The sequence below is a fragment of the Oncorhynchus keta genome, chromosome 17 (assembly GCF_023373465.1).
Source record: "Oncorhynchus keta strain PuntledgeMale-10-30-2019 chromosome 17, Oket_V2, whole genome shotgun sequence".
Taxonomy (NCBI): Eukaryota; Metazoa; Chordata; class Actinopteri; order Salmoniformes; family Salmonidae; genus Oncorhynchus; species Oncorhynchus keta.
In genome coordinates, this window is record NC_068437.1 from 21621412 (window position 1) to 21635616 (window position 14205).

The 14205-nt window shown below is 40.9% G+C and overlaps 1 protein-coding gene across 2 annotated transcripts in view; it reads right to left on the bottom strand.

Annotated features, from left to right (window-relative positions):
- cdh13 (cadherin 13, H-cadherin (heart)) overlaps positions 1-14205 on the bottom strand; it is a 620914-nt gene that overhangs the window by 96308 nt on the left and 510401 nt on the right. For both annotated transcript variants that reach the window (XM_052465701.1, XM_052465703.1), the window contains exon 10: positions 9143-9396. In XM_052465701.1, coding sequence (XP_052321661.1) covers positions 9143-9396 — 254 coding nt within the window. The remainder of the gene's footprint in view (positions 1-9142; positions 9397-14205) is intronic.

Genomic DNA, 14205 nt, shown 5'->3' on the forward strand with positions numbered 1-14205 from the left:
CATCTTTAAAAAGAACAAGATAAAACAAACATTCAGATAGGATGATGGGGATAATTTCAGTGAAAAACATAAGAGGGCAACAGTACTTGTGCAAAGTTTCAGAAAGTTTCACGATCAGTGGTCATTGGGTTAAAATACAGTAAATCAACAAAACAGCGGGCAAATCATTGGTGCACAATGATGTCATTACTTGTCTTCAAATCGGGTTCTTTCAGTCAATACATTCCGCGAAATGACCCATCGTGCTTGGTTGTGTTACAAACAAACCAGTTGATTGCAATGAAACCAAATATGACTGGAAAAGTCACGTTTTGTGTGTGTATTTACCTCGAATGTGTCGTTGAAAATGGAATGAGACGGAATTCACGACACAAGCGGTTCACAAAATGTTTCCTGTTAGGCTATAAAAATGGATTTTATCAAACAAAAGATCATTCATTGTGTAATAATGAGCATTGGGATTGCAAACAGAGGAAGATCGTCAAAGGTAAACTATTTATTTTATTGCAGTTTGTGATTTTGTTACACCTGTGCTGGTTGAAATAGTTGTTTTTTATGGGGCTCTATCCTCAGATAATCGCATCGTATTCTTTCACAGTAAATACTTTTTAAAATCTGACAATGCAGTTGGATTAGCAAGATTCTAGGCTTTCGAAACATGTGAGACACTTGTATTTTCATGAATGTTTAATATGACTATTTATGTGGCGATCACCGTATGTTGTCGAATTTCATCCCGCTAACGGGTTCTGTGCGGAGAGAGGTTAAAATGATATGGGTTAAGGGATAGGACCGGGTCTGTCTATAAGGCAAAGGAGTTGGTTCTTTGCATGATTCCACTGGGGGTTGTTTGGGCTGCTTGGACTTCCTTTCAGTCTGGCTGGCAGGAGGCTGTGGTGAATGTGATTAAGTTGATTCTTATAAATTAATTTCATCCAATAAATTGAACTTTAGGGAGAACTAAGCTAGGACTTTATGTGGGTCATATTAGGTGCAAATACGGTTATCATTCTGTATCTTGTAATACGTATTATTGATTCAAAGTAAGTATTTAAAGTACATACTGATGATATTCAGTAAAGTGCAGACAAGATGCAAGCGAAGGTGCAGGCCGTACTGTATGTCAATACTCAAGTCAACAAATTGTACCTTCTTCCAGGATATTTTTTCCTCAAAATCACTAGAAAACAACCACACGAAAAACAGCACACACATCAAACAATACAGGAAACTAAAAAGATCTGTGGAAAGGTTTGCCAGGAATGCAAGGGCATTCCCTCTCCCTTCACTAGGCTATGTGTCCCAGAATTCCAATGGTGTATCTATATTTGTGATGTTCCTGAGGAACCCTTTAAAGCAAGGCTACCGTTACTCAGGGCCAACTCTACCTTACAAACAGCCTGGGGGACTAGAGGGAAGAGCATCAGATCAGCAAAAACATTTGAAAAAGTCCAAAGCGTACTATTTATTATGTTACCATAATATTTGCCAACCTGTCGATTCAGTTAGACTTGTATTGCATATTCACCCCTATAAAATACAGTAGATTCGCAAATTCAATCAAATATATCATTGCTGTCTGATGAAAACCGAATCCTTTCAGGAAGTTGAGAAAATGACCATATTTTTCCATTAACAAACATACAATTATGAAACTTCAGAAGCTACTTTCAATACATGTTCTTGGTCCTAGAGTCATGAAATGTTCAGACAACATTAAGGGGAGTTATTGCTTTTAATAAATGTAAAAATTACAATTTGCAAAAATGTTGTTTAATTTCATCAGACAGTGGCGATATACCATCTGATTAATAAAAGTTAGAGAGGTAGAGCAGATGAACACTGACATAAACAAAAAGTGTAGTATTATAGTTCTGTACTTTTATGGATCATGGCCGACATAATTGTCTGATACATTTTTCCTCATTTCCCATTAGTGTTCATTACACAATCCATATAGCTTCTACAGCACTTACCTCTCCAAAGGAGTAAGATGGAGAAGCTCATCTTCCATTACTCACAGTATCAGACACAATATGACTCTAATGAATGCTGTTAGCCACATCAAAAAGCACTATTTATAGATCCATTGGGCTCAGGTTGAATCTACTCAGCGTTAGCTAGTCTTGTGAACATGTTTTGTCATAGCTGTTAATTACATCTTCAGAATTAGACTTCCTCCAAATCATCAAGGGAAGAACAAGAGTGAGGCACTGAGATCAATGGGAATTCTGTTCCTTCTGCACGGCGCGTTATTGTTCTAGCTCGTATGGAACAACCTCCATCTTTGAAAATAATCAGGGAATGTGATGGATCCACAATTAACATTGGTTTCAAGGTAGGACTAATGAAAAAGAAAAATGGTTTTGAAGGCTGATCTTTAGTCTTTGCACATACTATCTGAATAGACGTATTAGTAGTTAGCACAACTCTGCCAGGACCTAGGATCAAGAGAGACGCTCAAGTGTTTTAGTACTATATCTCTTGACACAATGATGAAAATAATCATGGCCTCTAAACCTTCAAGCTGCATACTGGACCCTATTCCAACTAAACTACTGAAAGAGCTGCTTCCTGTGCTTGGCCCTCATATGTTGAACATAATAAACGGCTCTCTATCCACTGGATGTGTACCAAACTCACTAAAAGTGGCAGTAATAAAGCCTCTCTTGAAAAAGCCAAACCTTGACCCAGAAAATATAAAAAACTATCGGCCTATATCGAATCTTCCATTCCTCTCAAAAATTTTAGAAAAGGCTGTTGCGCAGCAACTTACTGCCTTCCTGAAGACAAACAATGTATAAGAAATGCTTCAGTCTGGTTTTAGACCCCATCATAGCACTGAGACGGCATTTGTGAAGGTGGTAAATTACATTTTAATGGCATCGGACCGAGGCTCTGCATCTGTCCTCGTGCTCCTAGACCTTAGTGCTGCTTTTGATACCATCGATCACCACATTCTTTTGGAGAGATTGGAAACCCAAATTGGTCTACACGGACATGTTCTGGCCTGGTTTAGATCTTATCTGTCGGAAAGATATCAGTTTGTCTCTGTGAATGGTTTGTCCTCTGACAAATCAACTGTAAATTTCGGTGTTCCTCAAGGTTCTGTTTTAGGACCACTATTGTTTTCACTATACATTTTACCTCTTGGGGATGTTATTCGAAAACATAATGTTAACTTTCACTGCTATGCGGATGACACACAGCTGTACATTTCAATGAAACATGGTGAAGCCCCAAAATTGCCCTCGCTAGAAGCATGTGTTTCAGACATAAGGAAGTGGATGGCTGCGAACTTTCTACTATTAAACTCGGACAAAACAGAGATGCTTGTTCTAGGTCCCAAGAAACAAAGAGATCTTCTGTTGAATCTGACAATTAATCTTAATGGTTGTACAGTCGTCTCAAATAAAACTGTGAAGGACCTCGGCGTTACTCTGGACCCTGATCTCTCTTTTGAAGAACATATCAAAACCATTTCAAGGACAGCTTTTTTCCATCTACGTAATATTGCAAAAATCACAAACTTTCTGTCCAAAAATGATGCAGAAAAATTAATCCATGCTTTTGTCACTTCTAGGTTAGACTACTGCAATGCTCTACTTTCCGGCTACCCGGATAAAGCACTAAATAAACTTCAGTTAGTGCTAAATACGGCTGCTAGAATCCTGACTAGAACCAATTTTTTTATCATATTACTCCAGTGCTAGCCTCTCTACACTGGCTTCCTGTCAAAGCAAGGGCTGATTTCAAGGTTTTACTGCTAACCTACAAAGCATTACATGGGCTTGCTCCTACCTATCTCTCTGATTTGATCCTGCCGTACATACCTACACGTACGCTACGGTCACAAGACGCAGGCCTCCTAATTGTCCCTAGAATTTCTAAGCAAACAGCTGGAGGCAGGGCTTTCTCCTATAGAGCTCAATTTTTATGGAACGGTCTGCCTACCCATGTCAGAGACGCAAACTCGGTCTCAACCTTTAAGTCTTTACTGAAGACTCATCTCTTCAGTGGGTCATATGATTGAGTGTAGTCTGGCCCAGGAGTGGGAAGGTGAACGGAAAGGCTCTGGAGCAACGAACCGCCCTTGCTGTCTCTGCCTGGCCAGTTCCCCTCTTTCCACTGAGATTCTCTGCCTCTAACCCTATTACAGGGGCTGAGTCATTGGCTTACTGGGGCTCTCTCATGCCGTCCCTGCAGGGGGTGCATCACCTGAGTGGGTTGATTCACTGTTGTGGTCATCCTGTCTGGGTTGCCCCCCTTGGGTTGTGCCGTGGCGGAGATCTTTGTGGGCTATACTCAGCCTTGTCTCAGGATGGTAAGTTGGTGGTTGAAGATATCCCTCTAGTGGTGTGGGGGCTGTGCTTTGGCAAAGTGGGTGGGGTTATATCCTTCCTGTTTGGCCCTGTCCGGGGGTGTCCTCGGATGGGGCCACAGTGTCTCCTGACCCCTCCTGTCTCAGCCTCCAGTATTTATGCTGCAGTAGTTTGTGTCGGGGGGCTAGGGTCAGTCTGTTATATGTGGAGTAATTCTCCTGTCCTATTCAGTGTCCTGTGTGAATCTAAGTGTGCGTTCTCTAATTCTCTCCTTTCTTTCTCTCTCTCGGAGGACCTGAGCCCTAGGACCATGCCCCAGGACTACCTGACATGATGACTCCTTGCTGTCCCCAGTCCACCTGGCCATGCTGCTGCTCCAGTTTCAACTCTTCTGCCTTACTATTATTTGACCATGCTGGTCATTTATGAACATTTGAACATCTTGGCCATGTTCTGTTATAATCTCCACCCGGCACAGCCAGAAGAGGACTGGCCACCCCACATATGCTCTCTCAAATTCTCTCTTTCTTTCTCTCTCTCGGAGGACTTGAGCCCAAGGACCGTGCCCCAGGACGACCTGACATGATGACTCCTTGCTGTCCCCAGTCCACCTGACTGTGCTGCTGCTCCAGTTTCAACTGTTCTGCCTTGTTATTATTCGACCATGCTGGTCATTTATGAACATTTGAACATCTTGGCCATGTTCTGTTATAATCTCCACCCGGCACAGCCAGAAGAGGACTGGCCACCCCACATAGCCTGGTTCCTCTCTAGGTTTCTTCCTAGGTTTTGGCCTTTCTAGGGAGTTTTTCCTAGCCACCGTGCTTCTACACCTGCATTGCTTGCTGTTTGGGGTTTTAGGCTGGGTTTCTGTACAGCACTTTGAGATATCAGCTGATGTACGAAGGGCTATATAAATAAAATTTGATTGATTAGTAGTTCATCAGCCTTCTTTGATTATTTTTCAAATGAGTCAACTTTCAGTCATTCCTGCTTAGAATAGTGGGGAGAACAACTAGTAGGAACTCGGAACATGTATGTGCTGCCTACTCCCCATTTTTCTCTGTCAGTGCTCTCTATATACTCTTTCCCCATCTCCAGCTCCCAACGTCTTCCCCTGTCCTCATTCTCCTCTGGCCTTAGGTTAAGGCTATGGCACTTCAAAATCCGTTTCACTGGCAAAAGGTTATCAAAAGACACAAAAGAGCCAGAAAGAGAGATGGAGGGATGAATACAGAGAGAAACAGATACAAGAGAGAGGAAGAGAGCGAGGTAGTAAGAAGCAGGCCACTTGTAAGATGACTATGCCATAGGTAAGTGCACTCTTGGAAAAAAGGGTTCCAAACGGGTTATTTGCAGAGGGATAGGGTTCTACCAAGAATCGTTTTGACCAGAACAACACTTTTTGGAAGACGAGTTCTTTGTAAGTCAAATGGTTCTAGCTAGGACCTTTAACATCATAAGAACAGTTTTTGGAAGAAAGGGAAGAATTCAAAGAATAATTATTTGGAAGGCAAGAAGGGTTCTACATAGAACCATATCTAATATTTCCCAGCATGCTCGTTTTACTGTAAAACGGTATATGTGTTTTTGCATGTACATTGATTGTTTGACAAATGTTATGCCACACAAAGATAAATAACATACAGTTTTCTAAACTAATCCAATCTGTTAGTAATTGGATGTATTGCACCCGTTATAGAGATGGTTGTTCCAGTTTAGATTGAGGTATTCTCAGTATTCAATCTTCCCTACCCTGGCAGTCATTCTGAATGTAGGTGGTGGGTGATAAACAATTCCACTTGTTGGATATCCTAACTCTGGCTGGATCCAATTGGAATTATACATCACTTTGCAAACCAGGAGATTCCTAACACCACTATGTTAGGGTATAACTAGGCCCTCAAAGAAAGACCTTATGATATACAGTATGTAATGTACTGTCATAAAGAACTACATTTTAATAAGGCTGGTGGGTATGTTGGAAATTACAAGATTATGTTATAATACTTTTATTGCATCAAATGGTTTTATGCAACAGAATAGATGGTTCTTATAACTCTATTGTGTCTGTGTGAACTGAAAGTGGGCCTCTGTGCGATAACACTGACAGGAGATTTACGATGTCTTTGGGGATACCGCATTCCAGAGCATGAGTTATTGGGAAGATGGCTCCAGGATGGAGTTGAGGGGCCAGACACTGGTCTCTACACAATGCTAACTGTTTGTACAGCAGATACTGTCTGCTGTGAATTCTAAGTATCTTCATACAAATCTTAACCTTGTGACCCATTCCAATCAAGCAATCAATAAAATGTATTTATAAAGCCCATCAGCTGATGTCACAAAGTGCTATACAGAAACCCAGCCTAAAACCCTAAACAGCAAGCAATGTAGATGGAGAACCATCTGTTGTGTGTCATGTAGACTGAAGGAGGATGGACTTTGCTATAAAATGCTGTGGCTCAAACCAGCTCGTTGAGTTCTCAGTGAAAATAAACGCAGTTGACAGTGAGAGGACGTTTATTTTTTTTCTGAGTTTAGTAAGAACCATCCAAAGATAAAAGGGTTCTCGGTAGAACCCTTTATAGACGGTTCTAGACAGAACCCTTCAAGGGTTCTAGGTAAAACCATATAAAGGGGGTTCTTTGAAGAACCCTACATAGAGGGTTCCAGATAACCCTCTGAAAAGGGTTCTACCCAGCACCAAAAAGGGTTCCCCTATGGAGTCAAACCAAAGAAACCTGTATGGTTCTACTCAGCACATTTATTTCTAAGAGTGTAGTTGCTGGAATACAGACTCTTCTATGGGTATGAATAAATCAAAATGACCTGTATAACAGGATCACAGGACACTCCCAAAGTCTGCACTAACATCCAGAACACACTCACCACACAGTACACATCAAATCCCCTGAACCTTTATATATGTGCATGGAACAGAGAGAAAAAGACAGGATTTAACTCAGGGATGAGAGCAAAGAAGTGGAGGACACATGTAATCCTATAGTGAATGAAATAATATTTAATAACTTTCATCTGTTGGAAGGATGGCATAGAATAGAGAAAGATCAAGTACCAGCGATATAGAACAGAGAGCGCAAATGAGGAGAGGGTATGATGGAGAGGTGAAATGTGGAAGAGGATTGGCTGTTTTTGAATGATAATGAAAGAAAAGGGCATGAGTGCCTCATCTGAAGAAGGAAATAGAGGATAAATAAATATTGACTAAAAGGAAAGGAATTAATGGAGGAAAAGAGGGTCCAGCAACATCAGAACTCTTCAGAAGAAATGAGGGGATGGAAATAACCATTACTGCTTGTTGGTCTTTTTCACCAAACATGCATATTTAGGCCCATATCCAGAGTGTGACGTGTGCTCCCTCTCCAGCCTCAAGGTCACCAGGCTGCTCATTATGGCACACACCTGTAACCATCGTTACGTGCACCTGCACCTAGTCAGACTCACCTGGACTCCATCACCTCCTTGATTACCTTCCCGATATATGTCACTCCCTTTGGTTCCTTCCCCAGGCGTCATGGTTTCTGTTTCATGTCTGTGTGATGTTCGAGGTTCTTGGTTTGTATTATGTTACGTTTATTTATTAAAACACTCACTCCCTGAACTTGCTTCCCGACTCTCAGCGCACTCGTTACACACAGGGTAATACCAAAACCAGGACAGTGAGAATAATTCAAACCCAGAGTTTAGCAAAATCCTACTTAGGCGACATACAGTAAAGCCAACCTATTGCATTTGGCTGTAATATAGTGAGGAGGTTTAACTGCTCATAAACTACAAGAAACAATAATCATATAGTAGCTGTAATGTCATCATCTGCTGCGTTTTATTTCAGGGGTCATTTATGGCCTGATATATTTACATAAAACTCTTTTAAATATTATGTAACACCAACCATTCGCTAACTGGAGCATCCCAAATTGAGCATAAATCTGTGCTAAAAGCCCATAAAGCAATCACGACTTTCCCCTCTTGTAAAGCAAGAGAAGTTCACCTAATGGCTCTCCAGGGCTGCCAGGGAACGATTTGACTGTTACACACAGCAAAAAGTAATGGACCTCCTAGACAGACAGTGTGGGAATGATTAGAGTGTTACACATAGTTAAAGTTAATGAGGCTCTAAAGTGGGCCAGGTATGATTTGACTGGGGTGAAAACAGTTGACCTGAACACACCTCTATAGTAATAGGCCACCCCGGTGACAGAGGAATAATTTGAGTGTTTACAAAAAGTTGACAGCCAGACAGGCAGTTTTATGCGAAGGCGATTTGATGACATGTATAAGATGTCCATTAATAGTGTGTCTGGTGACAGACAGGGAGGGACAACTGAGGGATAGAGGGATGGAGAGAGGTGTGAGCCAGAACAGACGGAGAGATGTCTGGAAACCAAGAGGTGTGCTGTCATGGCTTCTGATGTGTTGTCTTTGTTAAATCACCTTGTCACACTAACATAGAGGAGCTCACTGTGAAGAATCTCTTTCTTTCAACACCATAGACAAACTCTGAAGGTGAGTGAGGATAAAGATTAAAAGGGTAAGAACAAATTCATTGTACATCATTGTTGTTTGTCAAACTAAGTTGAACCCTGATTGTCCCCCTTGACAACTTTCAATCAATAACTGTGAGAAACATCTGTGGAATCAAAGCCTTATGAGATTTACTGCACATAAACAGACCTGCACACAGCTCATTGTTGTCAAGCTGACAGTCAGTGTGGACCTCAATATCCATGAGATGACATTCAGGTTACAACCAAAGCCAGGACTCCTGGCCAGAGGTTGATGACCTCATCACTCACCTGATGCTCTGTGATTGGAGAACGTCTGGGTCAGTGGCATTGAGCAAGGCCACAAAACTGCCCAGGGGGATGTTCTCCATCTTAGTGACCTGGAGGGGGTCAGGAAAGAAGACGGGCCCCTCGTTGACGTCCAGGACGGTGATGTGTACGGTGGCCGTAGAGCTGGAGCCGTAGCCCACATCTGGCACCAGGGGGTCCTCGTTCTCCACCTTGATCAGCAGCGTGTGGAACACTACACTCTCATAGTCCAGAGGCTGGGGGGAGAGGAAAGAAGTGAAGGAGGTGAGAAGAGAAAACATGTAAGGAACAGAAGGGAGACAATGGATAATAAGACCGGTAGGACAGCAACAAAGAGGTGAAGGGGAGAGAACATTTTTAAGAAAAAGTGGGAAAATTGAGGACAGCAGCAAACTGAGTAAAGAGCCAAACTGCAGTGTGCTTGAGAAAGAATATAAAATGTTAGTAAGGTTACAGCTATTCTGTAGTCCTGTATCCTATATATTTTGCAAAATTGTATGGATTTATTGGAATAATGAGAGCAATAAAAGCTATGAGTGTTACATGATCTTTAGTGTGCAACCTGTATGTTCATATTTCCAGTGAATAGGCCAGATTGTGCAGAAATATCACCATCCACCCTGCCTGTTATAATTAAGTGATAATGCCCAAGAAGCCTGTGTTTGGAGGATATATTGGCACGGGTGTTGTTTGGCCCAAGACCGTGCCAATATTTCCTCCAAACACCGACTTTGAGGGCATTATCACTTTAAAAGAACAGGTTACCAACATATTCAAATAATGATTGACATATTTTCATTAAAAGCACATTTTCATCCTTCCACAAGATATAGTCCCGACACAAATTTAGGGTTGCTAGAGAAGTGACCCAGTCGTTCAGTCTTTTTGTTCTGTATCTATGGAAACAACCCAGTCGTTCATTCTAAATGTTCTATTGCCAAACTGGCTGGCAAGGTTCTTATCCCTTGCTTGCTAGCTAGTCAACTACGGCTAACTTACAGTCACGTCAAAAAGTTCAGACAGAATAACAAAAAAGTAGCTGCATTTGCATTTGTTTAAGCTTTTTTCTAGTGACATTTATTTAGATTCATCCATAACAATGAGCTAATGAGGTGCGATTTTGCCTGGCATAGAAAATGTGCTCACTCGTCAGGACACTGTTGTTTAGAGGAGTTCGCCAACAACACAGTTACAGGAACACAATCACTTCAAACTGAAGCTGGAAAGCTGCCAATTAGCTGCGTTCCGTTTGACCTTTTTTTCAATTGAATTTCTTTGTATATATCCATAAAAATGATGCCAGCTGATTCATGATTTCGACCGGCTGAGAAATGCTGCCTGCCTTTCTGTCTCGTCCTGACTCCCAACACGTTCATTACTATGGGACAGATGGATATCTAATTTGAATATTGAAACAATGTTGCAAATGTCGGAGAGACAGACATGAAGGTTTATACAAATCTCTGTTAAACTAAATGTTAGTCTAAAAGAAATGGGAGATAATGTATAGATGCTTTTTATAGTGGAGATCAAGTTTATACATTGCCTGGCTGGGCTGATGAGACAGTGGATTGTGCAGTCAGATGGAACAGAGTAAATAGGCATTTTAACGTCATAGATTTAGCTGGTGGCAACTTGTGGAAGGGACACCAGCTGGAATGCGGTTTTAACCAATCAGCATTCAAGATTAGACCCACCCGTTGTGTAATGATACCACAAACAATTCCTGTTTTAGCTCATTCATCATTAAGAGGATTGAGAGAGATAGAGTCATTTGAGAGATAATTGAGAGAGATATTTGACCCTTTGCTAAGCCCCGCCCCCTATACTATTGCAACCTCGGTCAACATTTTCCAGGGAAGCCCAATTTCCCATTCAAACCACTATAGCAGGGGTGTGAAACTCATTTTCACCCCGGGGGCCACAATCGGTGTTCACAGACCGCACTTAAATACTAATATATTTCCTTGCCATCAAAATCTGCAACAATTCAATGCTTTTGGAATTTCTGATGATCCCTGACTGTCTAGCTTTTGTCGCGATGACTGTTACCAAGCTGGAGAGAGTGAAGAGACTGTAAATGTAGGTCCATTATTTTCAATTGACCCCATCCATTTTTAGACATGTTGTACTTTACTTAAAAAGGTCAAGTTTTTTCTGTGAGCCAATAGGGTAACCAAGGTAACCATGGAATGTTTTCCCCCAAGGCGAGCGGGGCCGTGACATTATATCTAATACTAACTGAGAGTATTGTTTTTTTATACAATCACAATGCTGTCAAAGTGTGTTGAATGCACCGCATGTCACACGTGACATCATTTTGAATTTTGAATAGCTCCCCGTGTGTTTATGCTAGAGACGTACCTGTAGATCAATACCCTCTTTATGCCGACATGGGGCTTGTGAAAGCAGTGTTTTTCTACACATAGGAGGCTCTGAATGCACTGGGCATGAATTCAACGCTATTAACCATTTTTTGGAGCTAACAGTGCTCTCAAACTGTTTGCTGATGTCGCCAGTAGATGAGAGAATTATATTCCTAATATAGCCAATTTACAGTAGCTTGCCAATAGAGGGTGCCTACAGAAATTATTCACACCCCTTGACCTTTTCCACATTTTGTTGTGTTACAGACTGAATTTAAAATGGATTAAATTGTCACTGCCATACACACAATACCCCATGTCAAAGTGGAATTATGTTTTTTTTTTTAATGTTCCACAAATTAATACAAAATGAATGAAAAGCTAAAATGTTCTGAGTCAATAAGTATTCAACCGCTTTTTTTATGACAAGCCTAAATAAATTCAGGAGTAAAAATGGCACTTAACAAGTTACATAAGTTGCATGGACTCACTCTGTGTGCAGTAATAGTGTTTAACATGATTTTTGAATGACTACCTCATCCCTGTACCCAACACATACAATTATCTGCAAGGTCCCTCAATAGAGCGGTGAATGTCAAACACAGATTCAACCACAAAGACCAGGGAGGTTTTATAATGCCTCACAAAGAAGGGCACCTATTTCTAAAAAAGCAGACACTGAATATCCCTGGTGAAGATATTAATTACACTTTGGATGGTTTATCAATACACACAGCTACAACAAAGATACAGGCGTCCCTCCTAACTCGGTTGCCAGAGAGGAAAGAAACCGCTCAGGGATTTCACCATGATTCCAGTAGTGACTTTAAAACAATTACAGAGTTTAATGGCTCTGATAGCACAAAACTGAGAATGGAACAACAACATTGTAATTACTCCACAAACAAACCTACTCTGAACAAAAATATAAATGCAACATTTAAAGTGTTGGTCCCAATGTTACATACTCAGAAAACGTCTATTTCTCTCAAATGTTGTGCATACATTTATTTACATCCCTTTTAGTGGGCATTTCTCCATTGACAAGACCATCTATCCACCTGACAGGTGTGGAATTTCAAGAAGCTAAACAGCATGATCAGTACACATGTGCACCTTGTGCTTGGGACAATAAAAGGCCACTCTAAAATGTGCAGTTGTATCACACAACGCAATGCCACAGATGTCTCAAGTTTTGAGGGATGCTGACTGCAGGAATGTCCACCAGAGCTGTTGCCAGATAATTGATTAATTTCTCTACCATAAGCTGCCTCCAAAGTCGTTTTAGAGAATTTGGCAGTATGTTCAATCGTCCTCACAACCGCAGACCATGTGTATGTCATCGTGTGGGTGAGCGGTTTGGTGATGTCAACGTTGTGAACAGAATGCCCCATGGTGTCGGTAGGGTTATGGTATTGGCAGGCATGAGCTACGGACAACAAACACAATTGAAATTTATTGATGGCAATTTGAATGCACAGAGATACCATGACAAGATCCTGAGGTCCATTGTCGTACCATTCATCCGCCGCCATCACCTCATGGTTCAGCATGATAATGCATGACCCCATGTCGTTGTACAGAATTCCTGGAAGCTGAAAATGCCCCAGTTCTTCCATGGCCTACATCCTCACCAGACATGTCACCCATTGAACATGCTCTGGATTGATGTATACGACAGCGTGTTCCAGTTCCTATCAATATCCAGCAACTTTGCACAACCTTTGAAGAGGAGTGGGACAACATTCCACAGGCCACAATCAACAGCCCAATCAACTCTATGCAAAGGAAATGTGTCACGCTGCATAATGAAAATGGTGGTAACACCAGATACTGACTGGGTTTCTGATCTATACCCCTACCTTTTTTGTATATGTATATCTGTATTCACAGTCATGTGAAATCCATAGATAATGGCCAAATAAATGCATTTCAATTGACTGATTTCCTTATATGAACTGTAACTCAGTAAAATAAAATCGTTGAAATTGTTACATGTTGTGTTTATATTTTGGTTCAGTATAATTAACAGAGTGAAAAGAAGGACACCTGTACAGAATAAAAATATTACAAAACATGCATCCTGTTTGCAACAAGGAAATAAAGTAGTACTGCAAAAAATGTGGCAAAGTGATTAACTTTTTGTCCTGAATAGAAAGTGTTATCTGTGGTGCAAATCCAATACAACATTACTGAGTACCACTCTCTATATTTTCAAGCATATCAGTGGCTGCATCATGTCATGGGTATGCTTGTAATCTTTAAGGACTGTGGATTTTTCAGGATAATATGGAGCTAAGCACAGGCAAAATCCCAGAGGAAAACCTGGTTCAGTCTGCTTAAAAACTAAAACACAAAGCCAAATGTACGTTGGAGTTGCTTATCAAGAAAACAGTGAATGTTCCTGAAAGGCTGAGTTACGGTTTTGACTTAAATGTAATTGAAATCTATGGCAAGACCTGATAATTGTTGTCTAGCAATGATCAACAACCAATGTGACAGAGCTTGAAGAATTTTGAAAAGAATAATGGGCAAATGTTGCAGAGACTTACCCAGAAAGAACCAACAGCTGTAATCACTGCCAAATGTGAATCTAACACGTTGTGAATACTTATGTAAATGAGATATTTCTTCATTTAATAAAAATAAAAAAAATCTAAAATGTCTAAAAACATGTTT